Consider the following 10,645-nt stretch of genomic DNA (forward strand, 5'->3'; position numbering starts at 1 on the left):
AAGGAATACAAAAATTAAAACTTTAAATACAATAAAAATATGTATCCAATTCTATGTGTCGTCTTTGTCACGGCCTAAGACTTCCATCTGCGGCATCACCTCTAGCTATCCTCAGGCAACGAGCCATGATGTCATATAAGTCAATGCCTTCAGTGACCATCCTGAGGTTGATGACCCGCTCCAAATGCTCAGCGATCGCTCCCAAATTTTCAACCATCGCTTCACATCCTTGGCAGTCAACCTGTCACAATCAAAATAACAAAGTTAGTATCACATTTTTTAAAAATTTAAATTATGAAAAAGTACACAATTTTAGCTTACCACTGAATGCGTAGGGAGATCGGACGCAACTGGAACCTCCAGGATAGGTGGCTCGATGAACTCCTCATCATGTGGGGTAGGCGGATGTCTCGGCTCAGCATCGTCCTCGGTCGGCGTGACAAACGGGTGCGAAATCCAAAAAAACCAATCCATGTAGTCTGGCGCCACCTGGCTAGGAACTACATAGATCTCCCCCATGGGCACTTGATGGTCTGAAAAGTGCAGCCACCAGTCGTCTATATCAGGACCCGTCAACGAATCACGAACAGGCAGTGGAGGGATGGTCTGAATGTACCCGAACTGTCGAAGCGCCCGCTTTGGTCGAACGTAGACTACTATCTGACCCCATTTAAGTTGGCCCGTGTACGATGAGATCAGGTCGAAGCCCCTAACTCCCCGGTGCTCAGCATAGGGCATCCATGACACGTCCGTGACAGTCAGGGCTTCCATAGGTGCCCGGTATGGGGCTCCCTTGATCCTCATCATATGAGCCTTACCCGTAAGACACCTGGAGGCACGTGGGCTTGCCTCAGCATAAGCATCATCAACGACGCACTGATGCACCATCGGAAAGTGCTCGTATATCCAACACTACAAACACGAAGTCAACATCAATAAAAAAAAAATATGAATTTCGTCTTAGTTCAATTTAAATTATAAGTAACACAATATTTACCTGAAATAATGTAATGTAACCGGTTATCTGCCGTGTAGGGGTCTGCAACACTTCATTCAGATACTCGTACAAGTGGATCAACGCAACCGCTCCCCAAGAGAATCCCCCTGCCTGGGCCAGGTCCCTAAAAGCCTCCAGATGCATGACATAAACATGTGTTGCACTCTTGTTAGCGAAAAGAATGCAACCGACCAAGTGGAGGAGGTACGCACGGGCTGCTACAACCCACCGTCTGGCCCGGCACTTGCTCTCGTACACGTCTCGAAGCCATTACAACCAAACATGAGGCCCACCAGCTTGACGGGTCTTAGCTCTAGCCTCCTCAGGGCTGACCTTAAGCAGCTCCGTCAAAAGCATGACTGCGTCGGAAGTAACCAGCGGCTCGAAGGTATGCAGCGCGCCAGTGATGGGAAGGTGTAGGAGTGACACCACGTCATCTAGAGTGATCGTCAACTCTCCTACTGGCAAGTGGAAGGTGTTGGTCTCCCTATGCCACCTCTCGAAGAAGGCGGATATAAGTCCAGGATCAGTGGTGATTACCGAACACCTGATCAGTGGACTCAATCCGGTGGCCGCAATCATGCTTTCTATCTCAGGCGTTGGTCTCCCAAATTTATCTACTTTTCTACCATGGGAGACCAACTTCAGATTGGGTCGTTCCTAAATTGAATAACACATAACAGTTTATAAAAATGTCTATATCAAAAACAATCAAACTATAAATAATTATCATATAATTACTGAACGTCAAAATGTAAGTACCTGTCCACTCCAGATGCTATGTTCCACATGCTTAGCAAAACCAACCAAAATCGATGGGTCACGTGGCCCACCAGGGAATCCCTCATCAACAGCAAGTGAACCCTCACTACCATCAGTAGCCACTCCCTCTACGTCCGCAGCATCAACTACGCCTGTCAACTCCAGAGTAGCGTCAGACACATGAGGAACATCCTCATTCAACTGAGGCACATCCTCAGGTGTCTGAGTAACGTCCTCAGTCACATGAACCCATTGCCTACGTACTGAAGCAGTAGGCCTATGTTGAGGAACTTCAGGATAATGTGCATCCTGACTCATGTCTCTGCCTCTACTAGTACCTGAGGCACGAGCTAACCCTCTTATTCTAACCATGATCCTGAAATCATGAAGAACATTTACTTTTTTTGGTAAAATTAAATATTAAAATAATTGGTAACAAAGCTTTGTCATTACTAATTTTTTCTAATACAAGTTTTGTATGCTTCTTACTAATTTGGTCAAATTAAAATTTGTATGTTTCTTACTAATTTGGTTAAATTAAGTTTTGTATGTTTCTTGGACATGATCTTTTCAGAACTGCTTGATTAGGAGGGACATGTGGAATGAAGGCATGCTAGGTATGAAATTGTTCTATTTGAAGTGTGAACCTTTATTATAAATGTTCTTCAGGCACAAGCTTTGTATTCTAGTAGTTTCAACTATCAACTTGAGTCCAATGAGTTGGAGAGGTAGTGGTTGAGGTCAACAGTGGTGTCGAAGAAGGAAGTGTGTATTATGGATTGAGAAATTTGTGATAGGCATGAATGTATTGCATATTGGTTAATCTGTAATACATTTGTATCATGGATTACCCAATCCAAAATACATTTCTAACATAAGACAAGATTAAGAGGAAGAATTTATAAGACAAGAGAATCCCCTAGTTGAGTCAGTTTTATTGCTATATGCTAAGTATCAATAACTTTATGTGTTAGCATTATTTTATACTACTGCAGGAGCTTTTGAATTCCATTCTCTATATCTTCGGTTTATCTCTAGCTATCTACATTGTTGAGAGTGGTACAACATCATTGCTTAGAATCATCAATGCACCTTTCCATCACAAGCTCTACTTCACTGTTGCTAATCAACCTTGCTTGATGTTCTAATTGATGCAATGTATACAAAGCCATCATTGATAGATGCAGAGAGGATAGAGCACGCTAGTCACTAGAGGGGAAAAAAACTGTACAGAAAAAATGAATATGAAGAAAAGGCTTTGTCTGTGAGCACGTGTGGAACAAATAAATGTGTCTCTTTTTCATTAGTTATATTTGATTCTCATTAGTAGCTTTGTCTATGACATTAGCACTTTATACCCTTTCAGAATGTCAGACATATGACATGAAATTCCCAATGTCGAGCTCCTCATCATCGACTCATTGTATGCAAGGTTTTAAAAACCTGTAGGCAACTGCAACATCAAGGATTCAAGACTTTTTAATCTCTACAATATCTGTAATTTTCTCTAATATTTAGGATCAAGACAAAACTGGGACTACGACTTCAATTTAAAATCTTTGCACTACATGTGATATTGTTCCATGACATACATTTTGTGTACAGAGAAAGTAAGCACAAAAAGAATAAGATAAGGTGACACAAATTAATGATCATCTAAATATTGTACAAGATAAATGAATCAAAGAATAAAATAAGGGGAGGGTAAAGATTGTTTCACATTCTTTTAGCACTTCTCTGCCAATGAGGCTACCATTTTTTGTAAAGTATCTTCAACTGCTTACACAAGGCTATATTCTTATCAAGGTAAATGGCACCTCTAGTTTCACATTGCTAACAAAACTAATCTACCTTGACATCTCAAGGAAAATATACTGCTATTTTGATCTCTCTTCTGTAAGAAATCCACTTGTAACCATGGATGAAATTTTGAAGAACTAATGCTTATATAAATCACAGCTGCCAAGGAATTTAGCTCATTTTGATCAAATTTTGAAGAACTAATGCTTATATAAATCACAGCTGTCAAGGAATTTAGCTCATTTTGATGAAATTTTGAAGAACTAATGCTTATATAAATCACAGCTGTTTAGAGTGTGGCCTAGAGATAGAGTAGAATACACACACTTGATGCTTTGGAGTCTAGATAGGTAGCCTCCAACCCTATCTAGGGTAGTCCATCTAGAAACAGAGACGATCGTCAATTCAATTCTAAATCAAGATATGTATTTCATCAACATTTAACTTTTTCTACCATATACCTAACTAGTTCTTTAATTGCCTAGTATTGCATGATAAAATTGAGTGCTAAATAAATACAAAATACTCAGTAAATTAAGGTTGTGTATTAGATGAATGTGTTAGAATAAATGAGAGAAAGGAAAAAAGAATAATCGATATCTAATGTTTAAAGTTTAAGTTTCAAGAACTTAGAATTATTTTAAAAGAAGTTGAAGGGAATGGTCTGTTGTTTTAATTTCAGAAGTTAAATATTAAGACATGTAGTGGTTCATGTCTCTGCTTTGGTAATTTAACTTTCATGCGATGCTTCAATAAAATCCCTCATTTATCAAGTTAACTTTGTAATATAAATTCAATTTTTCATTTCTCATATACATATGCATTTTCTAATAGCAAATAAATAAAAAAAGTAACTACTAATATGAATAAAATGATGGTTCAGGCATAATTTTTTTTTTAAAAAAAAAAAAGCAATATACACAAAAACATGTCCCTGTGAGGTATAAATTCTGAACCTTTTATTTTTGTTTGCTGAGTGTTGGTTGTTGGTTGCTATTTGCTATTTGCTCTGCTAATTTGTATTTCTTTTTGGTGAATTGCTGCTAACTTTCATTCTTGTATTCTTTTTGGTTTTTAGTTTCAGGATGCTGGAAGTTCATGCTCACACTGAGTCCTGCAGGGCTGCTCGATTCATCAACGGTGGACGTGGTAAAGCACTTTATTTTGTATATTATGTTGATGATTGATTATTTCATTTGGATGGGTTTGAACTTAAAATGTTTGTTGCTATGCTTGCGTTTCAGCGATCTTGACAGGTTCTCCGGATTGCTTAATACTGGCTACAGATGTGGAAACTGGATCTACAATTGCTCGTCTTGATGATGCTCATGAGTGATCAAATTTCCTGCAATTACACCTTTGTCATGATTTGGGTTACAGTAGATTCACAAGTATCTTCATTGCTTTAGAATTTGTTTGTGGTTTTTGTTGTGATGCAGGGCTGCGATAAATAGATTGATAAACTTGACTGAGTCAACTGTTGCCTCGGGAGATGATGAAGGTTGTATAAAGGTAACTCTTTTTTTAATTTCAATTTTCAAATTCTTAGCATTTGTATTTGCTCTGATATTCAGACTACGTTATGGTCTGCATTGATAAATTTTGACGTAGATATTCAGTCATTTTTATGATAGTGGATGGTAATAATAGATTGCTCATTTGTTTTAAAATTTCTGTCTTTGCCCAGCTTATAAATTAATGAAGCTTAATTAGTCACGACTTGACTAATTTGAAAGTGCTATGCCCCTAGCAAGCACAGAAAGTATCGTGTCCAATGATCACTTTCTTATTCTCATCTCATGTAAATATCTGGACCACAATAATAGATATTGTAAATTTGCAATCAATTCATCTATAATCCCTTTTGCTATGAGCACCATTCCTTATTTGAATATTGTTTGATTTATTGTTTTTTTTTCCTTTTTGTCAATTGTCATACATTTTTTCCCACTTTTATGGCATCTTTTAGCCACTATTCAACTTACAGCCACCCATTACTATTCTGAAGATGGTTGCAATATTGATGTTTGAGTTATGGGAAGGCCAGGTGATAGTGTTTTCTCAATGCTTTTCATTTAGCTCTTCCTTCTTGTAGGTATGGGATATCAGAGAACGTTCTTGTTGCAATTCTTTTAATTCCCATGAAGATTACATTTCAGACATTACTTTTGTGTCTGATGCAATGAAACTGTTGGCAACAAGGTAGCTAATTCTCTAACTTCACCTGCCCCAAAATACCAATGGATAGAAAAGAGTTACTTAGTTGTCACTAGGTAGTGATTATAAATATCTTTTTTTAACTTTCTTATGGAGAGGGATGCCATGTCAATTTATAATTGATTTGTAATTATAAAAAGAATGATGTGTGTTCTCTCAAATTCTTACTTGCATTTAATTAAGAAACCATAAGTACAAGATAATCATATATTTTATATTTGAAAATTTTATAGCATTTTTTTGCCCTCAAGTTATTTCTGTATTGATCTATATTTTATAATAGTAACTTGTTGTGGCCAATGGTATTATTAACTGTTGTAGAAATAAGATTATGTCTTTTAATTATCATGTCTGCTTATTAACTAGCTGGTCTAGCCCAAATTTTATTAGGGAACTTAGGTCCATTCCTTAACATATGCTGGTTGGATTTTATGAATAAACATGTTTATTTCATATTTGAACTGTTCTGCAACAATTAGTATTAGTTGTCCAAACATGTGTTTTAATTTATTACCTTGATCCCTCCCTGCCCCCCTTTTATATCCTTGAAATTAACCTTGCTGCTGACAACTGACAGTTACTTAAAACTGTTTTCACATTTTAACAGTGCTGTTTTCCTTGTTTATGAAAAATATTTTTCTAATTTGCTGTTAATAATTGAATTGCCTTGCAATATGCTTGATGAATATAACCATTTGTTTTTCAAATTCTACTTTCCTTACTTATCAATATAGTCTAAATTCTTTTTTCCCCTTAAATTTTCTTTTGTTGTTAAGTGGAGATGGGACTCTGTCTGTTTGCAATCTTCGAAGAAATAAAGTAAGCTGTATATCTGTGTTTTCTAGTTCCTTTTAAAACATAAACTATTTATTACATTGGAATTTTAACCCACCTTTTCATGATTTACTGACAGGTGCAAGCTCAATCTGAATTTTCTGAAGATGAGCTACTGTCTGTGGTTTTAATGAAGGTATCATAGTCTAAGGCTCTAAGCTCATGACTTTGCAATGAATTTGTATTCTTTTACAGGATTCTTTTAAAAATGTTCCTATGAAAAAGAACTTCAATGAATGTTTTTATCTGCTTTTATTCTTGCTTCATAGGAGAAGCAATTTCTTCTTGATTTTAACAGTATATTTTCTATTTCTATTATCACTTAAAGTACTTTATACTTTGGCTAAATACCTCAAAAAATTGAAGTGTCTTTTTTTTTTAATAAAAATGCAACTATTTATGATTTTACGGCAAACCCAAACAGGCTATTTGTCAATTTCTTTCCTTGCAATGAAAGATGCACTATGTTTGACACATTCTAAAATGATCACATAACTGATGCCTATGTTTTTTAGGCTGGGTGACTAGAATGGTAGGAAAGTTGTATGTGGATCACAAACTGGAATCATTCTATTGTATTCGTGGGGATGTTTCAAGGATTGTAGGTATATAATGTGGAACACATCAGAATTACGTGATAGATATGATTTTGTTTCTGTAGGAGAAGCTGAAAGACATTAAGGATGTTCTCATTCTCTTGTATTTCTTATATACCTGTTTGATTGATCTTACTATTTTTCTTCAATTCCAGCGATCGATTTACTGATCTCTCTTCTAATTCTATTGATGCTATGTTGAAGGTGAATCAATATCATAACATGATTATTTCAGCTTCAGCAGGTTTTTCTTACCATCCTTAGGTGTTGTATTAAACTTTTTTTTTTCTTCTTTTTAATCTTAGCTTGATGAAGACAGGATTATTACCGGATCAGAGAATAGAATTATCAAGTCAGTCTTTCTCTGTTTGAGAGCATTGTTCCTCTTGTTTGAATCACATTTCAATCTTTTATTTCCGTTGTTCTCTGTTTCATTTATATTAGTGATTTTTTTTTATTGTTCAGCCTGGTTGGGATATTACCAAACAGAGTCATCCAGCCAATTGCAGAACACTCAGAATATCCTGTTGAGTGTCTTGGTAACATACAGTCTCTTCCTCTGAGCATTTAATGTTGACTGGTTCTGTCTGCATGTGGACTCTATTGTTTTAAGCCATGATTCTGTAGTTTTACTGTATCTTAGCATTAATTCTGTAGTTTTCATGTCTAATGAGGTATTTTGGGACTTCAGCCTAGTATGATATTTTTTTTGCTGCTTTCAGCCTCATTATTGTGTGCTCAAGCATTAGCATGCATTATTGTATGTTTTCATGTCTTTTCTTTTATTCCTAACTTCTAGTAATCACTTATGGTTTCTTTGGTCTTGTAGCATTCTCTCATGATAGGAAGTTTCTTGGAAGCATTTCCCATGATCAAATGTTAAAGGTACTTTTCCTAACTCTGTAAAATTTGTAGGAATTGTCTCCTCTTTTTTGATCCTTAAGTAGGTTAAATTAAAAATGTCCTTACCTCAGTATTCCGTTTCAGTCCCTTTATGAAAAAAACCTACAGTTTAGTTCCTACATGAAAAAAAAGTTTATAAACTGATTCTTACTGTGTGTTGATGCAATAATGGTATTAGATTTGGTCCCTATTCTTGAGATCATTATTTTGTTTTAGTCCCTATGTTAATAAATCTTACACTTCATTTGTCCTTACATAAAAAGTTTTTACATTTTGGTCCCTACACTTAACATCATTTTTTCTTTTGGTCCCTGTATGAAAGAAAATTCTAATACTGCCATAACTTCAATAAATGTCTAGCATTATTTTGTAAATAATTTTTCATGTAGGTACTGAAGTGTAGACTTTTCTGTGCAGGGATTACAACAAAAAAGTTTCAGAATTCAGATATCTCTATATAATTTAACCCTTTTAATATCAAAGGGGATTCTTAGTGGTTAGAATTCTAAGTAAAAGAAAATAATTTCCTCCAGAGTGCTTGTATTGCTTAATTGGGATGGACATTTGCAACTGAAAAGGGGACAGATGATTATATGCAATGATATTACCAATGGGATTACATTAAGTTATAGTTTTTGGCAAGTAAATATAGAAGTTAAATCAGTTAATATGGTCCATATTCCTTAAAACAACAAAAAAGAACATATATTTTGACGTACTGGTTGGATGAGTTTGCAATGGTTTGGCTTAAAATATGGTTTGTCTATCTGAGGTGTCTTTATTAATAATGGAGGGTAGGTCACTGTTAAAAATGTAAACCATTGGTTGCATGTGTCTGTATATGCAAGTATGTCTATATATTTACTATATTTTTGTACAGATTATACTAACAAATTAGTTGTCTGAACATCCAACATTTTCTTTTCATGCAGCTATGGGACTTGGATAATATTCTACAAGGCTCAGGAAACACACAAAGTAATGAAGCTGGAGCTGTTGACAGTGACGATGATGAGATGGATCTAGATGATGATCCTTCAAAGAATAGTAAAGGTGAGATATGATTTGTGATAAATGTGAATGTTATAGAAAGTCCATAACAAAAGGGAGTATAGACATGATTTGGTCATTGGAAGGCTATGTGTATGCTGTGCTTAAATATGTGTGTTGACAACTTTCTCAGGGAACAAGAGAAAGAATGCAAATAATGGGAATGCCCTAGGTGGATCGAACAACTTCTTTGCAGATTTATAGGAGGTTTGAATGCATCTCTGTTCAAATGTGTTGACCCAATTAGAAAACTTCCTTGATTTCCTAATCAATATTAAGTTGAAGGCGCCCCTCCAAAAAATTGATACATACGTTGGACCGTGTCCAGATGATGGCTTTTTTGTGTGTTATATTGGTACAAGGATATAATTTTTTCTTTCAATATATGAAGTAATTCATTTATGTTAAATTATGAAATATAGTGACCATTTTTATTGTCTTTTCCTATTATATTTTTTTTGTGTTGTTTAATTAAAGTTCCAATTTCAAAGTCGTTTAAACGGTTTATTTGTTGAGTTGCCTTGGAGAGTGGATTGTCCTAAGTGTTAACTAGTTGTAAATTGTAACTACGCAGGGTGGCTGTGTTCAAATGTAATGGAACTCCAATAACCCATAACCAAAGGCACTATTGACAATGATTGCTGCTATATACAGTATAAGCAGTAAGGTTCGAAATAAAACTACACATAGTATAGTTGTAAACAACATTAATCATCATTCTAATGAGAATTTAATCCTACAACGTGCTAAGATTTTATATATTACAATAGAAGTTGCATTAGATTCTCAAGTTAAGCTGAAGGTTACTCTCAAAAGGGTCTAATCTAGAATAGAAAAATGCCATGGACCGAGAAAGCAATTCGAAAGGAAGAATTGTCATATGCCAGTATAAGGTGTGGGAGTTTGTGTGCATGCATATGCTCATGTCATGTGCTCCTGCACGAGTAATTAGTGTAGTTGACTTTGAGTTGTTATCCAATAAGGAGTTATTATCATAATTTTCATCTTGTCATCCAAAGCCTCATGATAGGAGTGATCTAGATAAAGGAAATGGTATTAATGACAACGGCTAGTCCAGAAAAAAAAAAAATCAATCGTAAGAATAGCGAGTATACTTTCAATCAACCCATTCACAGCTTTACTTACCAACTACCAAGAATTGGTGACAGCCTTAAAACTTACCAGTGTCTAAGACTAAGTAGTTCAGGGTGAAACTGGCGGGAGATGGTCACAATAGATATTCTCAAGGGTGTAGTATCTCTTGGTCTTACCATAACATGCCCCCATCATGGAACTTGGAGGCATAGCATTGTGTTATTACGAATGTCTTGGTTGGAAACTCTGGGTGAAGTTAAACATAATTAAAATAAAAAAAAAAAAAGAATCTATGGTTTTTAATTAGCGAGGGAAATTAATTATTTGAAGTAAATATATTAACCGATTAAATTGATTTTCCATATTAAATTCTTAATCTCATAAATTATAC

At 35.3% G+C, this 10,645-nt stretch overlaps 2 protein-coding genes across 3 annotated transcripts; one reads left to right on the forward strand and one right to left on the reverse strand.

The window, feature by feature from the left end:
• Positions 1-1,267: 1,267 nt before the first annotated feature.
• On the reverse strand, positions 1,268-2,131 carry LOC102670268 (uncharacterized). Its single transcript, XM_006606769.1, has 2 exons — positions 1,760-2,131; positions 1,268-1,657 (listed from the first exon to the last, which is right to left on the reverse strand). Exons 1-2 carry the CDS (start codon positions 2,129-2,131, stop codon positions 1,268-1,270), a joined length of 762 nt encoding a protein of 253 aa, XP_006606832.1.
• A 2,383-nt stretch (positions 2,132-4,514) lies between these two features.
• Positions 4,515-9,576, forward strand: LOC100820220 (WD repeat-containing protein 55). Of its 2 annotated transcripts, XM_006605685.4 has the most exons (13): positions 4,515-4,708; positions 4,804-4,891; positions 4,999-5,071; positions 5,655-5,761; positions 6,553-6,595; positions 6,690-6,746; positions 7,139-7,215; positions 7,362-7,410; positions 7,512-7,558; positions 7,672-7,745; positions 8,036-8,091; positions 9,042-9,162; positions 9,293-9,576. In XM_006605685.4, the coding sequence occupies exons 1-13, from the start codon at positions 4,645-4,647 to the stop codon at positions 9,361-9,363; spliced, it is 927 nt and encodes a 308-aa protein (XP_006605748.1). In that variant the 5' UTR covers positions 4,515-4,644; the 3' UTR covers positions 9,364-9,576. The 2 variants fall into 2 exon arrangements, with proteins under 2 accessions (XP_006605748.1, XP_025983381.1); XM_026127596.2 differs by lacking the exons at positions 7,139-7,215; positions 7,362-7,410 and having other exon boundaries at positions 4,516-4,708.
• The last annotated feature ends 1,069 nt before the right edge of the window (positions 9,577-10,645 follow it).

The sequence above is a fragment of the Glycine max genome, chromosome 20 (assembly GCF_000004515.6).
Source record: "Glycine max cultivar Williams 82 chromosome 20, Glycine_max_v4.0, whole genome shotgun sequence".
NCBI lineage: Eukaryota > Viridiplantae > Streptophyta > Magnoliopsida > Fabales > Fabaceae > Glycine > Glycine max.